Genomic DNA, 21,423 nt, shown 5'->3' with positions numbered 1-21,423 from the left:
AAATGGGTAGATTTTGAATGAAAAGGATTGTAACTTTAATCTAATTCCATCGGTATCTTCCTCTGCTTTATATGAAATCAAACTTTTTATGTTACTCATTTGGCATCGGTTCATCATTTATAAATTAATGCTTGAAATTACCCTTTAATAGAACAGTAAATCCCTTAAAAAAGTTGAATTTATAGAAAAGCAATCTAAATTACTACCGCTGAACATGCCGAAAACAATAGCTCCTTTTTAACATTTTTTAAATTTAAAATAAAGAGAAGAAGAAAGCATATCCATTATGCAAAGCACTATCTATTACTAAATTACCATCTGTTCAACAATGAAAGAGAGTGATATGAATAAAAAATTATAAAGTAAACACCTGAAAAAGTAGATTAGACCGTTTTTTCCAAGCACAAGCGTTTTGAATTGGAAAATGCCACTTTAATCGAATTCCACTGACGTATTGATCCATGTTTTTAATTTAAAATAAATCATACTCAATTTTCATTTCCCATTAGTGCAACATTCATCCCCACAGGCCCAATGCTTATCTGAATTATTTATGAATCGGTCGCTTTTATATTTGCTTTTGGTATTTGGGTCCGACTGATTGGAAAATAATGGTTCCATCACTATAAATTGCTGCATGTTAAAATTGTGCACTCACGAGTCACGATTCAAACCTCGTTTCAAAAAACAATAGACATATTGTCTAGTGCATTTCATTTTCCAACATCAGGAACCGGGCTAAACCCCACCCAACCACGACGACATGCCAACCGAACCGAATGGCTAACTAAAGCCAGTCACCGCGCTCGACTCGTGCATCCATGTAATTTAACCCCCAACGTCATTTTCCCCGCATTTTCTTTATCATTGCCTTGTTTTCCTTCACCAAATCCCACAAATCAGCCTTCATGTTCCTGTTAGCAAACAACGAACATATTCTCTCCTTGAACCGGTTTAACGAATTCAGAAACCGAATGCATTTGCCGAGACTCGGGAACCGATTTCACGTTGGACTAATATGTATTCTTCGCCGACCAATCTTACAACCTCGTACACCAAACAGTTTCGTTAGAGATGAAGCGAGTCAGGAGGGTTTCCTACCCGAGACACGAACTCAAGAATAACAATCTCTTTGAGTAAATCCGAGTTCAATGAATTCAAGGTCTTGTCTTTTTTTATTACTATTTGGTTCATGAAATATAGCATTATCTCTGGGAATAGGATTATCAGAATGTAACATTACCTAACACATTATTAAGAATGTTGCATTGTTATGGTTGGTTCGTTTAGCAGGAATGTAAGATTACATTGTTTGGTTAAAGGAATAAAAGATTATTAGAATATATATTTTATCAAATTGACCTTATTATATATTGTTTTTTAACAAGTTGAATTGTAAATATTCAAATGAAAATATTTGTATAAAAGATCATAGAAAATATATAATTTTACTATTTTTAATTTATATATTTTCTTTAAAATTTTTAAATTCATAAAATTTATATAACTTTTTTTACAAAATTTAAAAGATAAATAGGTTTAATGAAAGGGGTTAATTTTATTTTAACCCCTGAACTTCATATAAAATTCTAATTATTGATTTTTTTTTATAAATCTAAAATAGTTTAAGGATAAATTTGTAATTTAACCTTCATAGATTTTTTTTATTCAATGACAGAAGAATGATATTTTTAAAGAAGAAAAAAATCTGTTAAGGGCATTTTAACCCAAAACGCTAGGAATATAATAATACCTAAGGGATTGGGGGAATCACATTCCCGGTAATAAGCCTCCAAAATGCCACTGTTAGAAATGACTTATTACCGGGGATTGGGAATCTTTACAATCCAAACGAGGGAATTACATTCCAGAAAAAATATTTCTCCCAGTAATCTCACATACCTCATCCAAACGCACCCCAAAGGTAATAACCTAGGACCTTCGGAACCACCAAGTTTTGTTCCAAGATTGTTGCGTACCATCCAACCCATTCGGACCTTTGCCTTGTTTCTTGATCTGAATAATCTCGAAACATGAATAAGTCGAGAAAGTTTCGATTCCCAAAACATTGATATATCGAGAGCTGATCATTCGATACGAAGGATCCTTTCCCTATAATGTTATGGATTACGTAGAGGCATTTCAGGGCAACAAATGCATCATTCGTGCCATTTATTCGATCCATGAGAGCTTGGATGCAAGAGCATGCACCGACGTGTGATTCAAGGCCGACGGAGATAATGGTGGCTATTTGATGTTCCGACGGTAGGGAGGATGAGCCAAAGGTGGTGGCGCGTAGAATCACGCTTCGAAAGGAAGATTTGTGGGGATTTTTTGATAAGTCAGTCTTGATCAATATTGATCCCTTATTTTAGGGTTACCGAACACAATTCTTAGGTTTCCCCGGTACCCCTTGAAATCAAGAAAAAAAGAACAAGATGGATGCCAAAACACTACAATTCTAGTGGAACAAGAGAAAACAACAGTCATTGTAACCATAAATACTTTTGATTTCATAAGCAAAAGACTTGACTTTTAACTCGCCAACCGTCAAGCTTTCCGCTACTAAAAGAAACTATATTTGGCATTTGGTCGGTAATTACTTATCAGATTTCTCGGAAAGGGAAGTCCCTCCATAACTGGATTTACCAGTATCACCCTTGCTTTTTTGGAATCAACATTTTAGATAAGAAGTACCAACATACAAAAAGTCGATTAAATCACGTAGGTCGTCTAAGTAATACCCTTTACTATTAAATTCGAAACCAAATCTTACGTACAATCAAACAAAGTCGCGTATAGTGAATTTTTTTTGAACAATCGTATAATGATTTTTTAAGTATGAATAAACTCACTATTATTTTTCACAAAATATATCTATGTAAAATTACAGCAATTATTGCAATAGCTTGAACAGGATTTTTCCTCACAATTATTTAGAAAATTTTATCATCATGATTTACTCGAGTGACATAGTACCAAATAACCTTTTGCTTATTTTTTGAACGAATTGAAATAGGGCACGCGAAATATAAAGTGGTGGGTGAATATAGTGGCTAGAAATCATGTTCATATTGAAAGACGGAGGTGGCCCAAGCAGGATTTTCCGGTGAGAGTTTTACATTGTTGAAGCTCCCATATTTGATGCCAATATATGCGGGGCTGACACAATCCGTCGCCAGCTCCATGGCGGGGCTTACGACGGTGTCAAGTGGTGGTCCATGTGCTGTCCCAATGGATAACCATGCGGCCTTGTTGACCAGCTCGGTGCACCAGACCTTTTTACTTGCCGTTGGTCAGTATCTGCAAGAGGGCTCCGTTATTAAACCAAGAGTAAGGAGATACTACTTGTTAAACAAGTGCCAGAAACCAAATAGGAGACCATATTATATACCTCTTAGTGATCTCCAGTGTTGACAAGAAAAGAGGGGGGCAGGGGATTGATAGAAACCCAGTTTCCCTTGTGCATTACTTGAAGGCCGTCGATCCCGTTTTGCATGAGGATTGTGAGGAGTCCATGATCCGAGTGCGGGGGTAGACCCATGGCCAGCTCTGGTTGCGGGCAAGGAGGATACATATTCGTAACCAGCAGCTGGAGGATTCTAATCTCATTTTCTCATTAATATAGCTTGGTTCCAACCCTAGGCTTTCCGAGATCCCTTTAAGCAGCTCACTGGCAATTTCTAGAGTATTTTGGCAGTATTCACGTAAAACCTTGCTGTTAAAACCAAGCAAAAACATCCACGATTCATGAATTAACGGCAAACAGGGTGCAGAATTTGTGGGCCTGTAACTTTACCTGAAGCCACAAGGTTTGGTGGGAGCACTGAAATGGGGATGAACGTGAATCTTAAGGTGATCCCTCCAAAGAAGAGTCTTATCCACGTTATGGTTGAAACTGGTTCCACACCTTATGGGATCAAACAGCTTCTTCCCTCAATACTCTCGCTTATCCTCCCCTCCCAGGTCGAAGAAACTTTCAGTTTCTCTTACCATTTCATCTCTCAACGTCTCCGGCACTCCATGATTTATTACCCGCTTAATAACAAAATATCCCACACTTCAGTATCAGTATATATACCTAAAGTGATTAGTTTAATTACCATGAAGAATCCCCATTCCAGGCATGCATAACCGAGTTGGGCAATGATTTTTGGATCGTTCATCAGGATCGTGGGATGTGAGTAGGGAGAAATCTACAATAGGGACTGTTTCTGGTTGCATTAACATACAATGAAGATCAGATTCTGTATTATTGAAGATATAGTTAGAAGGAACACAAGCGAGGCGAACTGATTCAACTAGCTCATTCACAGAAAACAATCAGATTCCAATTACTTTACCAGAAATCGAATGATAAGACGTTCTGTTTTTCCAAGTTAGAAGTGTTTAGGTCTTTTGCTTTACTTCCTTCCCATTTGCCTTCTTATATAGACGAGAAAGCAATGTTATAACGATTTGATTTTTTTTTTTTTTTTTGCCTAGGAAATTTGATTCATAATTTTATAGAAACCTGACATGTGGCCAAATATAGCTTAGTTTTTTTTTAAGTTCGATAGCTGAACATAAATATATTTTATTCTTTTCTTTTAATAAAAAAAAGTTAAATGGTAAAGCACACAAAAGGTTCCGAGACAATGGGATATTATTTTATTAAATTTCTCAACTATTAAAAATTATAAAATGATCTTTTAATTAATAAGATATTACTTGGTTGGGTCTCTCGATTATTAAAAGTTACAAAATGATCATCCGAGTATTCATTTTATTCCAAACTCATCATTTTTTATTAAAAAATTGATGACAATTTAAGCTGACATTAACCTGCCAACTGGATATGATAGTCATTTAAGATTTTAAGATCATATTATATTATATCCTAGTCAGCAAGTTTTTATCCAGTTCAAACTGCCATCATTTTTTTAACAATAAATGACGAGTTTGGAACACAATAGCTGATGTGACCATTTTATAACTTTTAATAATTGAGGAACTCAACAAAACAACATCTTATAATCAAGAAACTATTTTATAACTTTTAAAAATCGAAAACTCAATAAAATAACTCCCTAGTTTGGAGATCATTTATGTACTTCACCCAAAATTATAATAAATCTCCACATTCATTTCAAATTAATTTATCAATAAAAAAGATTTATATTTAGAGAGATTGATAACTATTTTCATTTAATTAAGCAGAGCTTTGAAGTGTCATGAATGCATGGTAATTTATTCATTGGTAAAACCACCAAGGACAAAAAGGTCATTCTCCTTTGACGTCATTGAAGTGGTGGTGCTAATTATTATAGATTTAGAAATAAAAATAAGGGCGCAACGCCCATCCCCCCAAGTTCATCTGCCACCAGAATATCAAAGGAGAAAAACGCTTGGAAAAAACTATTGATGGCTTCATTCAAAGTTTCACAATAGCCACCGTCCTAGGAAAATCACGAGATCTTATCCAATCTTTCTTCTTCAGTTACTGCAAAGATGCTAATGCGGAAGAAACATTTCGCGAGATCCTATCATGTATTAGCTCCTGCAAGAAATAAAATAAAATAACCTGCCGCTTTGCAAAATAACAATAATAATTCATAGAGCTATGTTTTACCTCCGTCAATGGCATCTCGAATCTTGATTTCGTTATTGTCTCGTACAAGAAAATGTATCTGGTAGTAAGGTTAACACAGTGCAAATGGTTAACTAAAGCATTACAATCATAAAACTGGGTCAAAAACAGTGCCACTGGCAGTGGATTCCGATTGATAGGGCGATGACAGAAAATGAACTAAAAGGAATTAAGATATTGCTTTCTTTATGGCCTTTCTCTTTAAATTTTTAATGGCATGTATTTTGTGCCTATGATAACAAGGAAAGCATACCGCCAAGCAAGCTCGCAGACGAGTTCTTCAGGGGCATCAGGAAGCACCTATGGATAGCATAATCAAATGGGATTTACAATATAACCTCAGATGAACAGACATCGAAGACGATATAATTTAACTTTTTGATGACTTACCTTGTCTTCATAGGGATTGCAGTTCTCTCTAAACCATAATCTCAAGAACTCCTATAGATTCCACAAACAATTAAATATTAAAATTCAGAAAATATTCCCACCGCTTGGCTATCAAGGAACATAAGACAAGCCTGAGAACTGAGTTAGCAATAATACCAACCATTTGTCCCTAAACATCAACTCAGACTTGTATGAAACTATTCACACACCTTGTCAACATTTTGAGGTTCAAGACCATTATGAAAATGATCCACGTAAGAATTGGCAATCCAGTAGCGACTAGAGTCAGGTGTATGCACCTAAAATTACAGAACAATCCCCTGTCAGTTTGTGTGAATTTGAGATGCTTACATATGTGCGTATCAAGTGTATATGAGAGAGAGGCAGAAGCATGCAATCTGTCAGAAAAATGGCATCTAACCTCATCAATCAATACGATTGAACCATCACTACTCTTTCCAAATTCATATTTTGTATCAACCAAAATCAGGCCATGCTCCAAAGCCCACGCTGCATTTTCAACAAAATCATACAAATTATATGTCAGTTGCATTAGACAGTACAGTAGTCAATATGAAGCTCTATGAAGTACAAGTGGAAATATATAATGAAATAATACATAAAGTTTTAATAACTTATATGATGGAAGTGTTTCGTTATCAAAAGCACAAACATCCACATACATAAAGACACACCAAAGATAAACGTAAATATGCTATGGTGCCTGACATGAGAACATTTTCAAAACCAACAGAGCATGAAAGACAATGTAAAAAAGTGAGTCGTAACAATATGGTTTTAACAAAACTAGGGAAGTTGAACAGAGCAGGAAGCAACTAGCAAACGCCAAAGCACAATCAAATGTTTGTTTTTCTTCTTATTCTATTCTGGTTTTTTAATGAATTTTCTTGTGAATTTTAAGTTTTAACATGATGAACTATAATTCGTTTGATTTCATCTTAAGAATTCCCAGTGTTGATTGATATTATCTTACATGCATCATGAAACATTACACCATGAAAGCGCGTGAAGCTTATGAACAGAACCTAAATCACCTGTCCACATTCAAACAATCTTAAAGCCTTTTCTCTTGCTTCATCAAATTCAGCTTGGGTCATCAATCCTCTTTCAATAATCTGGAAGGTGCAGATGTGAGGGGAAGAGGAAAACACTGAAGTAAGATGATAGAAGAAAGAAGAATCTTATTCCTATATTTCCCCTATATAGTTCAAAGTTGAAATTTGGAGGAGAAAAAAAAAGGATCAACCTCATCAGGAGTTACAGGAATGTCATGATCCTCAGCCTTAGTTGTTGGTGTGAGTATGTTTGCAGGTAACTTTTGATTTTTTACCAACCCTGTAAAATATATCATTTCACCATCATATTGCATAATTTCCAAATGAACAGTAAGTGATTTAACAAAATACAAGCCTCACCATTTGGAAGTACATTTCCACAGTAATTCCGAACTCCATTTTTGTAAACTGTCCAGAGTGATGTCTCAGTAGTTCCGGTCACAAACCCTCTAACTGCATATATCATCAAAATCAAGGCAGGAAGAGGATTTTACACCAGTTGAATGCAATAACTCCAAATGATAAGGTTGGCAATCAAAATGAAAAACTTAATTTTCTTTGAATCCGTGGCACTTCAATCCCCCATTTGATACAGCTATTTGAAAAGCAATGAACTTACATACAAAACCAATTCCAAATACGAATTTTGTAATTGGACAAAGGACAGTGTTTGAAAACAGCTATTTGAATCTGGCAAGTCTTTATCTTCCATACTTATGGAAATTAACCCTCAAAATATATTAAAACTACAAGTTATGACATTATCTTCCATACTTATGAAAATTAACCCTCAATCAAATATATTAAAACTACAAGTTATGTAACACTTTCACTATATTACATGCTGTGAGTGAACAAAGGAAAGATTGTTGAGTGATTTAATCGATAGATTGGAACTTTATTCATAATCCAAAGGCTGAAATTTGGAATAGCTTCTACCATGAAATATAACCAAGGAAATTCAGAGTTCAAGTTTGTAACAGTGAAAGAATTCGATACCAAATTAAACACCCTCCGACTTCCGTGTAACAGTGTAACAAAATGAATGGGCAGAATAACAAAGATACTCACCAACAAATTCAACTGGAAAGACAGAACATTTCTTGGCAATTGTAACATTTTTATCTGGTACTGACACAACCGCATTAGGAACTATGTCTTGAGTTCTATTGAACCACCACAAACTCGTCTCATTAAGAACCTGAAAATTGATACTCCAACAGTGATACTGCATCTAAATTACTACTGTTAATATTACCATTAACCAAGTAGCGAGCAAAAACCTGGCCCTTGAAGGGAATAGAGGCAAGAATCCTATCAAAAGCACTCTGACGATCAGTAGTGACCAAAACTAGATACTCCCCACTATCATAAATGTCTCTAACCTGCACAAATCAATCCAATTTTTTTTATTAAAAAAATCGCATCTTTTCAGCACCACCCTTAGATAGCTGCTAAGAAAAGGCGCACAACTTCAAATCTCAACTATGCCGAATACGTAAGGTGGAAGAAAAGGCAATCCTTTGTTTCTACCTTCCCTCTGGTTTTGGATTTGAGACCAGGGACTGTCGATTGAAGATTAGTCTCTGAAAGACAATTGTGAAGTGAGGCTTTTATGGAGGCAAAAACTTCTTCTTTGCGACCAGAATTGATCATAGCATCGAGAGATGCCGTTCGCATGTCGTGTTGGCCTTGGCTGGACTTGACCGAAAGAGAAATTTGAGGGTACTTTCTGGCATTGGGCTTTGCTTCAAAGGAAGAGATTGGTGAGAATAAGGGATTCTGAGTTAGGGTTTTAGCGGGGCTTAGATGGGATGGGAGAGGGTTTAAGGTTGTCCTCAAGCACAGAGCCATTTTCAGCTTTTTCTACTTTGTCAAGGCTTTGTGTATATTTTCTAGGGTAATTTAGTTCGAGACTTTAAGCCACCTCCCCTTCGCCTCGAGTGTTGCCTGTTCTAATAATTAAGGGTAAAAATACTTAGTTTGAAAAAAAGGACTTTGTTTTTAATATTTTCAATTATTTTTATGCATGCATGCTTAATTAAAAATGATAATAATTAATTAATCATGAAATTATTTATTTATTGCTAAATTAAATTATAAATCATACTCGTTCGTTGTACTAAATTTATCTCTTTTAATTTTTGAAATTATTCAACTTAATTTCTTTATTAAGAAATTAATAAACAATAATTTTGTGTTCTCTTTTATTCTCATGTTTCTCACTTTTTTTATATCTATTAAAATAAATTTATCAATCATTTTTTAAAGATCATTTTATCATTTCACTCATTTTATATATGATTTGACATTTGATCAAATTTATATCCTCAAAATATGAGATAAAAATTGTGAAACGTAATATATCCTAAATCTATGTTACGAAATTTAAATTAAATATAGCACTTGTATCATTTTTTATAAAATACATTCCGTAAAGTCTCCTACCCATAATTATTGTATGTACCGAGTTGAAAGATTATATTACATGATTAACGTAAATATTTTTTTATTAATTTGTGTTAAAATTAGTTTTACACTATTTTAATATCATAGAATAAGAAAAATTAAAAATTGAAATTAACTATATTCCTGATTCCACATATTGTGGATCTACTTAGGATACTTTGGCAGATTGTTCTAAACAATGCAGTGACGGATAGAATGATGAAGTTAGCGCGATCGGAAGAGTTTAGGTTACTATACTTCCAGTCCCATCTGGAAGATGTTGGTCGACAATACTATCAGGATGCCCTAGAGTGCAGGCAGTATAGCAGTTTGCTTATTTTAGCTTTTATGTTTTCCCTTTCATTCAAAACAAAAATTGATCAATTTTTGGTTTTTTTTTCAATAATATATTATCATTTATTATAGTTAAAAATGAGATTTATATCAAATTATGACTAAAGTGAGAGAATATGTAAATAATAAAGGTTAAATGTGTGATTATATCAAAATATTTAATTGGTGTTAACGACAGATAACTCGAAACGACCACATATTAATTAAATAAAAACGAAAATGATACTATCTTAATTAAATATAAACGAAAGTGACAATACCTTAATTAAATATAACGAAAGTGACAATATCTTATTTTTTTTGAAATTAGTGACTAAAAATGAATAAAACACAAATATAAGTGATCATCTATGTAGTTGACCCATATTATAAATATAAATGGATATCACCCTCCAAATCTCTCCTTACCGGACGTTTCTAGGTTTTCTGATTCGATTCTCCAATATTTCCATCCCCGGATTTTGCCAATCCATTACTTGCCTGATCTTCGCAGACACTTTATTTCTTTTGGGTTTTCCTAACCACTTATCAACCCATTGTGCAATTTGGGTGATTTCTCAATGTGTTTAAAGGTTCGTTCTTTCCCACAAAACTTCCATTTTTTTCTTAGTTGATCTCTATTATTAAATTCATCTTTTTTTTTAATGATGACATGGTAAAGTTAGGAATTGATATAGGTTCTATCTGGTCCCCATGAGAATCCAACAAGACTGTTTGAGTTTATCGATTGTTTCTTTTTCCCTTTTACAAGTAAATGTTCCATTTAAATTAAAGATATACTTTTAACACCTTAAACTTAACTGGGGCCTCGCATCTGTTTGCGGCTTAGGGAATCAGGTTATCTTGTCTTGTTTGCTTTTTCATTTGCTTCTGTCTATCCTTGGGTTTTGAAGTGATCTTGACACATTATTTTTTTATTTACAGGGAAGAAAAACAGACGAGACTGCGTCATAAAATTGGGTAATTTCATTGGTTATCTGTAATTTCTGGGAACCTTAAATGCATGCAAGGTCGAACTTTGGAGAACTTTGTTTGAATTGATACTTAATGAGAAAGAAAAGGAAAGGAAGTGAAACCAATGCACATCCGGAGGTAACAGAAAATTTTGCTTCAGCTTTTGATTCGAGATCATCTAATATTAGGTCTCATTTTTCATTAGAAGATTATGCGAGGATAAAAAAGAGGTGCAAGGAAGATGTGGATGCAGCTCCTGTTGGTTCGTGTAAAAGTAGACTTGCTGGCATTGCTACTGCCCCACCTTGTGGTGCGTCCTCTCTGGTCCCTCTGGGAAGAGGTCTTAAGAGAAAGATAGGTTGCATTGAGCTAATTACAGTAAGTGGTGGGAAGAAAAAGATCGAGGATGATTATGTTAAAGGTGATACAATTGGTCAGGGGAAATTTGGGTCAGTTTGGTTGTGCAGGTCTAGGACTAGCGGAGTAGAGCTTGCTTGTAAAACCTTGCTTAAGGGAGAGGAGACCGTTCACAAAGAGGTAGAGATAATGCAGCATTTATCTGGTCATCCAGGGGTTGTGACTTTGCAGGCGGTGTATGAGGAGCCAGACTGCTTCCATCTTGTAATGGAATTGTGCTCTGGGGGTCGTTTAATTGACCAAATGGCTGAATGTCAGTTTTCAGAGCAACGTGCTGCTAATATTTTTAAGGATGTGATGTTAGTCATTAAGTACTGTCATGAGATGGGAGTTGTGCATAGAGATATAAAGCCAGAGAATATTCTCCTCACAACCTCAGGAAAGATAAAGTTGGCAGATTTTGGTCTTGCCATGAGAATTGCGAATGGTGAATATCTGGCACCTACTTTGAAGAATATTTGCCTTTTCTTTGTGTTGATTCTCTTAAATCCTTGTTTTGCATATTATCTGCAACTCAACATTCAATGTATGAAGTTATAAAGTTGGTATTTTCTCAATGTTTATCAAGCATGGCATATTTATTTTGAGATTGCAAAATGCTTGGCGCAGATGCATAAATGGAGAGTGATGCATGAAGGGATTCTTCCTGTTTGTTTCTTGATGAAGAGAATCTAAGAAGCCATTGGCCTAGAATATGATGTATTTTCTTTTCTCAGCAGTGTCTTGGTTGGTTAATGTAAAGAATCTGCTGAAGAAGAGGATTAAAGAGATTTTATATTTCAAGGTGCTTAAATTTATATTGAATGATAAAAATTTCAAGCAATAAAGATTTCTACAACCATCGGTATCATGTTTAGCAACTGAGCAGTGTCAATATCTGTCACTGAACCTGGGAGGGAATGTGGTCTTGTTTTAGCCTATCATACCACACCATTAGTGAAACCAAAGTAAAACATAATTGCTAAAAAAAATTGAAAACTATAGATTTGCAGGGACTTATAGTTATTATCCATGAATTACAAGCCAAACATAGTAGTTTTTTTCTTTATTTACTTTCAAAGTTCTGATGTTCTAAACTTACTAATCCTAAACTGTTTTAGCTAATTTCTTTCCCTTTATTATTCTTTTGCTTAAGTAGATTCGATCATGGTAAAAGATGCTTGCAGTAGCATAATGCCTTGGGAAGCTTTGTTTAGTGTTTCCATGTTTCCTTTTGAGCTGTGCCTAAACTTTTTGTGTGACGCGATTACTATTCACTACAGGCCAGGTTTTGTCTGGTTTGGCTGGAAGTCCGGCTTATGTTGCACCTGAGGTTCTATTGGGAAATTATTCTGAGAAGGTAGATATATGGAGTGCAGGTGTGCTCCTACATGTGCTTTTGGTTGGTGTTCTTCCATTTCAAGGAGACTCCTTGAAGACGGTATTTGAGGCCATAATGAATGTAAATCTTGATTTTCACTCGGGAATACGGGAATCTTTATCTAAACCTGCACGTGATCTGCTTGCTAGAATGCTGACCAGGGATGTTTCATCAAGAATAACTGCTGATGAAGCATTGAGTAAGCTCTAACTTTCTCTTTCTTAAATGGTATAGCAATCAACTGATACATTATTTTGTAAAAAAAATGCAAATTAGCCTCTTGTATTCTTCTGTGAACCATGTAACTTTGCAATTATATACAGTGTGTCATTGATCTATTTTCATCATGATTTTTTCTTCTTAGGATCGTTTCTGCCACTCATCTTGTATTTCAAATTTTGTGGTCCTTTTTGTATCTTTATTTGAATATTTCCAAACTATCTGGTATAAAATTGTAAATTTGTCTTGGGACTTGAATTGGGGTTTACTCCTACAGTTCTTTCAAAAGCTTTATCTTTAGACTTCATACCTGACATTTGAGCTGTCCAACTTCAGGACATCCATGGATATTGTTCTACACTGAGCGCTCATTAAAGACATTATCCATCAAATCGAAGTCGAAGAATCAAGTAGGACCTTCCATCCAAGTTTCCCATTCTCCTGGAGCTGAGCTTAGCATGAGCAGGATAAATGGTGGTTTCCATACACAGGGTCCACTATCATTCTTAACATGTCACATCTCTAGCTGCAAATCAGAGGAACAAGATGAAAATGGTGTGGTAGATGTGCTTGCTGTGGCAATTTCCCATGTGAGGATATCTGAACCAAAGAGGACCAGACTTTGCAGTCCCACAGGACCTATAGAGCAGCAGTGTTCATCTAATCTGACTGCTAACCTCTGTAGAGCCTTCTGATCTGGCTGACAATGCTAACATGATTGTCATCTCCGCTGCTTTTTAAGCTTGGGACTTAGAATTTAACTTACCTCGCATGCGATTTCAGTGGCAAATGATGCTTATGGTGGATTAACTTGAGACATCAATCTATCCCTTATGGTGTTATCGCTTGGCAAAGTTTTTTGGCTTTCCAGGCCATGTTGTTTAACTAAATAATTGTTTTAGGAGAATTGATGTACAGAAGTGATGTTTCTCAGTTGTACAGGCGTGTGTTGAAGGCTTCAGTGGAGAGTGACATAGCTAAGTCTTGTAGAAAGTATGCATAGGCTTACAAAGATATGTTTTATATTGACAGCTCTGGAAGCAATCTTAATGGATAGCAAGGACTTAATTGTAACGGGAAAACAAGGTTGAAATTTACTTCGATTGGATGCTTCGTATAAAAGTCTTTCTTCCTGATTTTTTTAATCACATTGATTTAGAGCATGAACGCGATACACGTTAATTAAAGCCATGGATTATTGAAAAAGCGCAACATCTGTTTTGAAATGATCAGGACCCAAAATTAATTGAATTTAATATTTTGAAGAGGTTATTTTGCAAGTCTGGAATATTTGTCAAAATGCAATATGTTTTAAATGACATTTCTGAATTAAAATACTAGTAATTGGTTGCTTTACTGCGACGAAACAAGATTCAGTTCTAGAACCGCTAATGTGGACAACGTGATTGGTATTAATGAAGCTAAAAGAGCGACTCAAGAAACGCAACAAGAACTTCACTTTTGAGGCTTAATAACTCGTATAGTTTGAGGCTTTCGTTTGATGATTATAATGTGAGGGTGGATGAGGATTTGGGGTCATCATTCGACCAAGTTCATTCAAGGAAGTTCCAAAAGAAGTAGACGATACAGCAAGTGTTGGCAGTAACACCAGTTCATGGCTTCAACCAGTGTAAGCTTTTTGATCCTCAAACACCACTGATGCAAAAAGGCTGATTGTGAGTAGATTTAGTGCTCTGCTTCTATTCTAAGTGATGTTAGGTTGTGGACATTCCAGAGCTGGTATTTATTTGAATAGGAACTTTGTGAAGCTTGTGCGATTGGTTTTATTGTTCACTTGGCATCTTCAAATAGAGGTTATGCAGCTAGTACTTGGAAGGATGGACTATCTGGTTAGAATCCAGAACTATTGTCAAGTTTGAATGTTGGTTATCACGTTCTTATGAGCCTCTTCTTTGCCATCCTTGGAAGGGAAGGCAGTGGCAGTCAATACCAGCTAAACTGTTAGAGAGTTGGATGGCAACGATGTCACATTGAGCTCTAGCATGCTGATCTAATAGCATTGGATTCAAATGAAGTTTCTCAATCAGCAGTTCTTTGGAAGCTCCAATTGGATGCTTTGTAGTGTATTTGATCCTACTAGTGCAACAGTTAGACTCATCAAGCTGATGAAGTTGTTGAGCTTGTAAAAAAGCACTTCGAGTTCATTAACTACCCAATATGCCTACAATGAATTGCCGCTCAGCATCTCTTATATGCTACTACAACTGAACAAGATTTGAAGGTGATCAGGAAAATCCTTCAAAATATCGAGATGTTAAATGGTTCGCTAAAGTGTGTTTTGGATGATGGTTGTGGGTATTATTTTGTGTAATGGAATGCTAGAGGAGTTGTTCAACTAAAATAGGCATCAAAGGAATTTCTGAAAGTGGAAGGTCTGCAAATGACTTAGAATGGTTAGTGCTTTCAATCCTTGAGGACTATGATTGTTTTCAACAGCTTTATGTTTTTGCATTCAGCAAACATCAACTTGATGGGTTGCACGACTTTTCCTACCTTCAAACAGAAAGAAAAGGAGGAAAAGAATCATTCAAATTCACTTTACCATAATTAAAATATGGTTTGCATAACAGCTTAGGCTCATTCTGATGGTCATAGATAAGTGTTTTCCATCCATAAAGAGACAGAATAAGAGCTTGACTGCTTGAGTTGAGTGCATACATTTGTCAACCTCAACAGTACATTCAAAGTTAGAAGATATGGGAATTTTCATATTGAATTTAAGTTTTGGAGCTGCAAAATATTTGACATTTGACATCAAAATGAACTCCAATCTTTACTGCTTTTGGTAGGTGTTATTTTAGGTATATCACATACATTTCAAGTTAAAGAAAACCCATGTTTCTTTCCCTACAATACCCTTAAAACCTCAATTAAAGCACCGATTTTGTAAAGGAAAAAACAAGTGGGAGGGAAGGGTGCTGTGATCACTGTTCACTTCCAAGTTGGGATCATGGGGGAAAAAAGCAAGATCAATCCTGGAAATAGTGCAACTGAAAAAGAGTTTTGTACTTAAAATATTGTATTAATTGATTAAGTTAATTAAATCAAGACAAAAGTTTGAAGGAAAAAAAGTGGGAATTGAAGATATTCGAGTAAAAGGGGTGCAGCAGTAGACAGAGAGAGAAAGCAAGCTGATGGTGCTCTGTTCAGCCATAAATGTGCTTAGCTTAAACCCCACCAACAGGTTTTTTGCTTGTGTCACGGCCTTGTTTATAATGTTTATCAACGCAATTTCTTTATTATTATTATACACACACATATATATATATATATATGTGTGTGTGTATTTGTAAAAGTAAAATAACAATATTACTTCCACCTCTGTTAGTTTAATGCATAAATTAATATTGAATTCCACTGGTGCTGGGCTATCCACCAATCTGTTCAAAGCACACTAACTTTTTGTCACTCCAAAAGTAGCTTTACATAGTGCACTATTTCTTTTCTTCTCCTTTTTTAGATTAATTTTCATATTTGTTCAGTTTGTTATCAAATCAGAATTTTGGGATTCAACTTAATTGTCCGTACAACTTAAGCATTTTATTGTTTTTGCTGTTATTATAAGCTTGATGGTGAGGTGCACGCAGCAGCATGAGTACTGTAGTGTTGGATAGCATGTGGAAGCCATAGCCGAAACAGGGAAAGAAGGCGGTTTTAATAAATTAAGGCCCTTCATTCATTCAATTTAAAATAATGAAGTCAAGTCTGTCAAATGATGGGATCAGATAAGATATGTTCCAGTAGGAGAAATAGATCAATCAAAATGGGGCATTTTCATGTGTGATTTCCCAATTCTCTAATAGTTTGGCAAGATCTTGGACCTAAATGTTATGTCATAATCACTGTTTTTCTTTTCTTTTGAGACATGGATAGTTGCCCGACAAATAAAGAAAGAACAAAAGCCAAACTACAAGGCATATGATCAAATCAAAGCGCAAAAGAGAAGGGGAAAAAAGCAGAGGCTACCATGGAAATGGACACTGAAACAGTAGAGGAAGAACCAAAAACTTTGCTTCCCCATCACTTATTCAATTGCTGAATCAGATACCACATCGATCATAAGCTTTACTTTCTTTGTTACTTCCCTAGCTGCCATGGCGGTAGATTTTTCATACTAACCATCAAAATGATTGGTCAAATCCCTTGATATAGGAAGATCAAACACAAAGCTAGCAGAATATATAGACTGCTCCAACACCGTCGATGAAATTTTTCATGGAGGGTGAGAAATTATGATGACCATCCACCATACATCCATCAATCAATCCTTTCTTAAGAAATGGGATGGAACATGGAACCCCACATAGTGGGGAGACCAGCAATGTGTACTTATACAACACTTTCCACACATAATTAATGGCCCTTCCTCTCAGTTTAATCATTCCACATTCTAGAGGGAGAAATGGGGAATTTTATATATTATAAAAACAAAAAGAAGCAACAGCCTTGCTAATGTATTATGGTCGATAGTTCCATACACCATACCTATCTCACATTGCTAACAAGAACAATAATAAATTCACAGTCGGGTGCTGCCACCACAAATATGAAACAAGGTGAAAATGAAAGAAAGAAGCAAAAAGAAGTGCAAGCCTGTGATTTTAAGTCACTAAGCTATAGCTTAAACAACAGATTCAATCCAAATGAGCAGTCTTATCTTTTAGAGAGCGGAAAAATACTTGGCTGCTTCAAATCTCCGATTTCTTCGACCACCTCTACATCAAAAGTTAAGGCGATCTTGGCCCAAAAAACATGCATCATTGCCTCTCCATATAATAGTTCAATAACACCCTCCTACCTTCTCTTTTGGCTAACTTCAATTATTGAAATGAATACGAAAACAAAAATACACATAAAATTTAAACCAGTACCGCTAGAACAACATCTGGTGGTCTGAACATACAAAGACATCCTGTTCAATCACTAGTCCCCTCATCCAAAGTCCTTGAAATGAACCTATAAAAAATGAAAGCTCTACCTAACCTGGGGATCTGATTTCAATGCAACCATAACAACCCAAGTCTGAAGCAGAAATTATTTACTCAACTTTGCTTGTTGGGTTGACTGGAATACACGGAGGGGGGGGTTATCTAAAAGATGCTTGCCATATTAATATTCCCCGTGAAACAGATTAATCCTGTTTTTTATCTATCATGAGAACACTTGAAATAGCTTCTTGAACCGTGTTTACCTACAAGATGGTGACAAATTTCGGTGCATCAGTTCTTGGCCCTTCAAGAGACCGATACATGTATAATATTTCAAAAGCATCATCCACCTCCTCCTCATCAGCAGACCTAATCACTTCAACTAGTAGGCGAGGCATGGCTCGAGCAATCTCCTGGCAACCACGGCGAGTTAGCCCACATGAGGACATCCAAAGGAACCTCATGTTGTAGTAGTGATGCAAACCGGAACACAGAGCTGCATCTCCAAATGGGCTATCTCTAATCTCAAGCTTCTGCAATTGTGGACAGCCCTCAAGCACATATTTAAGGCCCATATCACTGTCTCCAGCAAAGGCCACCGACAACGTGCGAACCAATTTCCCATGCTGTCCAATGTAGTCAAAAGCTTTATCCGTCAGTAATCCGGATACAGCAAGGCGAGTGAGCTTCTTGCAGTTCATGACAATGGCACCAAAACCATCATCCATGGGTTCTCCAGTCACATGATCGGCCCTGTGGCGCCCCATTATGCATAGCCGGAAAACAACAAGATCTGGACAGTTCTTGGACATTGCTATCACAGCTGCATTAGTCATCCGCTGGCAAAAATACAGAATAGATTGCAATTTCTGGCAGCCTTCCGAAATAGCTTGGAGGCCAACTTCAGAAACCGGGCCATCACTATCCTCTTGAGCATTGAGAGGAAAAACCCGAAGCTCACGTAATTCCTTGCATGTCGCAGCCACTGCTTGAAGTCCTTCATCACATATTGAATCAAGAACCTGCACAATGGAAGCTAAGGTCAACTTCAAAGACCTAATTTCTTCAAAAAGCTTATAGAATAAAATATCAATGTCATACCCAGAAAACCTGGAGCTTGTGGCACTTGCTTATAATAGGTTTAAGTTGTTCTGCAGTGATGTTAGCATAGCTGAAATTCAGAGACGTTAGATTGCACAAACAGGGTATATTGCAGGCAGATAATCCGGAATTATTTCCCTAAACCCAGAGAGACAAACTAAGGATTTGCAGGCAGCAAAAGCATTCACATAATCTGGTTCTTGATCACCTTGCCCTGCAATCTCCGAAGGGCTAAAGGACCCTGTCCCAAGGTGTGTAAGCTGCGGAGCTCGAACCATCAGGCGGTATAGCTGCCCAATTGAAACATATCGATTTAATCTAAGCTTCTTAAGTGAAGGAGACCTAGCCACCAGCCTTTCCAATGCCTCAAAATTTATATGGAATTCCACACAATCAAATATCAAGGACTCAAGATGCGATTCACCCTCAGGAAAACAGGATATCCAATCTGCCTCATCGTTTGAAATCTCAGATTCGATCAGATCAAGCACCTTAAGCTGTCTGCAATTACAGAAATACGGCAATCAACTATCCATACCCTACCCTCAAACTCTCCTTTCATCCATTGATGGTACATTCCATAAACTCAAAACATTTTCACATTCCAGTTCATACCCAGATCAAGGAACACCATAAACATATCTTAAAACATTCAATCTATAAACACAACCAACAGATCAAAAATATGTTAATACAGCAACAAACTTTTCTCTACTCCTTACTAAATAAACCAATAACAATTACTCTTTTAACACCAAAAAGGGATCTAATCAGGCAGTTAATAGTAAATAAAAAGCTTATCAGCGACAAAAGCAACAACAAAGAAGAATACCTGCACTTGTTAACGAAAATAGCAAGGCCACTAGTTCCAAACCCATCACAGCAAACGAGAACGAGCTCCTTAAACCCTAAAAACAAGTCGGCCAGTGTTGCCAGATCGTCATCCGTCACGGACATGCGCTTTAGATAAATTTTTTCCAGCCACGGGTAAGCCTTGGCCATCGCCAAAGCCCAGGGATTGAAGTACGCTCCCCAATCAGGCGGCATCAGGTTAAAGTCCGCAAACCTGGGCTTCCCTTTCAGGTGAAGAGCCCTCACTCTGGCGAACCTGGCCGTGGCCCGAGCAGGCGAAACCGCATAGCAGTTCCCAATGAATAGCTCGGATCGAGTCAGCGCCTCGACCCGATACCATGACTTACAAACCAATGAAGCTGCGTTTCGGTCCCGCTTCGATGTCAGGAAGTGGAGCACGTTCTCCAACACGTTCTCCAGAACCTGGTCTGGGTACGCCGACTGGAACTCCGGGTGACCCAAACCAGATCCAGTGGAGTTGCAGTTCCGCGCCTTATTGGAAACAAACTCAAGATCCGACGGCGGAGACAGCTGCCTCTCGTCGTCCTCCGACATTTTGTTCCGCCCTGTTGTCTCACACGACAGACTAGAACACGCGCTGCCTTATAATCTTAAAGACAATCTTCCCTTACTGTCTTTTGTTTTTCTCTTTCTTTGCGTTGAGATATGAAATTGAGATTTGAGCTTCTCAGATCATGGGAACATGGATTCATTGTAAAGGAACGCAGCAAATGAATAGTATTATTTTAAATTATTTTCTTTTGGTTGTTTTTTATCTTTCTTCTGAGCAATGGGATTCTCATGCCTCTTTCTCTCTGTTTCATCTGCAACATCCAATGTCTCTCCACACTTATCCTCCATTATTTGGGTTTTTTTTTCTTCTTACAAGCTTCGGTCTTTTTTTTTCATCTCTTTCTTTTTTTTTAATTAAAATTATTGTTGGTTTTAGTCTGGTTAGTAATAGTTCTAAAATTGCCCACTTGTAAGAATTAATTAGGGTTTTTCTTGGAGAAAACCCTTGATCTTTCATTTTATTTGTAAATCAACTTCTCTAATTTTCTTTTCCATTTTTTCAATATATTTGGTACTTGCATTAATATTCATATGAAATCCAGTCTCTGAACTTAGATTTCAGTAAAGAGTAAAATGTGTAATAAAATCTACATCAGGAATTAAAATGAAAAAAATGCTAAATTAAAAAAATTAATATGAATCAAAATGTTTAAGCATCATATTGAAGAAAATGTTTAATTCAAACATTAAATTTTATTTTATCTATTATAATATTTTTAGGTAGATACAAGGCAAGGGGTGTATACATTTTATAGGGGTTATTTTGTCTTTATTAGAAACGTGAAGGACTGGGTTTAACATAATTCTGTGTCTCTCCGGCTCAACGAATAGCAAAGCCGAAAAAATTTGGTCATCTTAATTGCTTAAGCTTAATTGTAAACATCCACACCGTACTCTACACCATTATCATTTTTAATTACCTTATCATTTTTCTTAATAATTAAATATTAAAAATACAAATTACACCGTAACACACTATTAAAGTAACACTTTGAAACAAACGATTAACAGTAATATTTATGTGGTATTATACAATTTTTTATTGTTTTTAGTTACATTGTCATTTTTTCCTTTATTCGTGAGTATATTTTATTAGGTGGT

At 36.1% G+C, this 21,423-nt stretch overlaps 2 protein-coding genes and 3 pseudogenes across 2 annotated transcripts; 1 reads left to right on the top strand and 4 right to left on the bottom strand.

Annotated features, from left to right (window-relative positions):
- Positions 1–841: 841 nt before the first annotated feature.
- On the bottom strand, positions 842–2,490 carry LOC120195046 (annotated as a pseudogene).
- A 579-nt stretch (positions 2,491–3,069) lies between these two features.
- LOC120195045 lies at positions 3,070–4,320 on the bottom strand (annotated as a pseudogene).
- Positions 4,321–5,282: 962 nt separating this feature from the next.
- On the bottom strand, positions 5,283–9,015 carry LOC120195138 (phosphoribosylaminoimidazole-succinocarboxamide synthase, chloroplastic-like). The gene is made up of 12 exons (XM_039197239.1): positions 8,629–9,015; positions 8,379–8,480; positions 8,167–8,296; positions 7,456–7,548; positions 7,287–7,375; positions 7,069–7,155; positions 6,441–6,524; positions 6,229–6,318; positions 6,020–6,070; positions 5,883–5,929; positions 5,612–5,669; positions 5,283–5,539 (listed from the first exon to the last, which is right to left on the bottom strand). Exons 1-12 carry the CDS (start codon positions 8,947–8,949, stop codon positions 5,480–5,482), a joined length of 1,212 nt encoding a protein of 403 aa, XP_039053170.1. The 5' UTR covers positions 8,950–9,015; the 3' UTR covers positions 5,283–5,479.
- Positions 9,016–10,310: 1,295 nt separating this feature from the next.
- Positions 10,311–13,928, top strand: LOC120194904 (serine/threonine-protein kinase PEPKR2-like). The gene is made up of 4 exons (XM_039197076.1): positions 10,311–10,469; positions 10,822–11,695; positions 12,531–12,827; positions 13,184–13,928. The coding sequence occupies exons 2-4, from the start codon at positions 10,945–10,947 to the stop codon at positions 13,540–13,542; spliced, it is 1,407 nt and encodes a 468-aa protein (XP_039053007.1). The 5' UTR covers positions 10,311–10,469; positions 10,822–10,944; the 3' UTR covers positions 13,543–13,928.
- Positions 13,929–17,327: 3,399 nt separating this feature from the next.
- LOC120195124 lies at positions 17,328–20,650 on the bottom strand (annotated as a pseudogene).
- Positions 20,651–21,423: the final 773 nt, after the last annotated feature.

This window comes from Hibiscus syriacus, unplaced genomic scaffold (assembly GCF_006381635.1).
Source record: "Hibiscus syriacus cultivar Baekdansim isolate YM2019G1 unplaced genomic scaffold, ASM638163v2 tig00117005_pilon, whole genome shotgun sequence".
Lineage (NCBI taxonomy): Eukaryota > Viridiplantae > Streptophyta > Magnoliopsida > Malvales > Malvaceae > Hibiscus > Hibiscus syriacus.
This window is presented reverse-complemented; position numbering and strand designations above follow the sequence as displayed.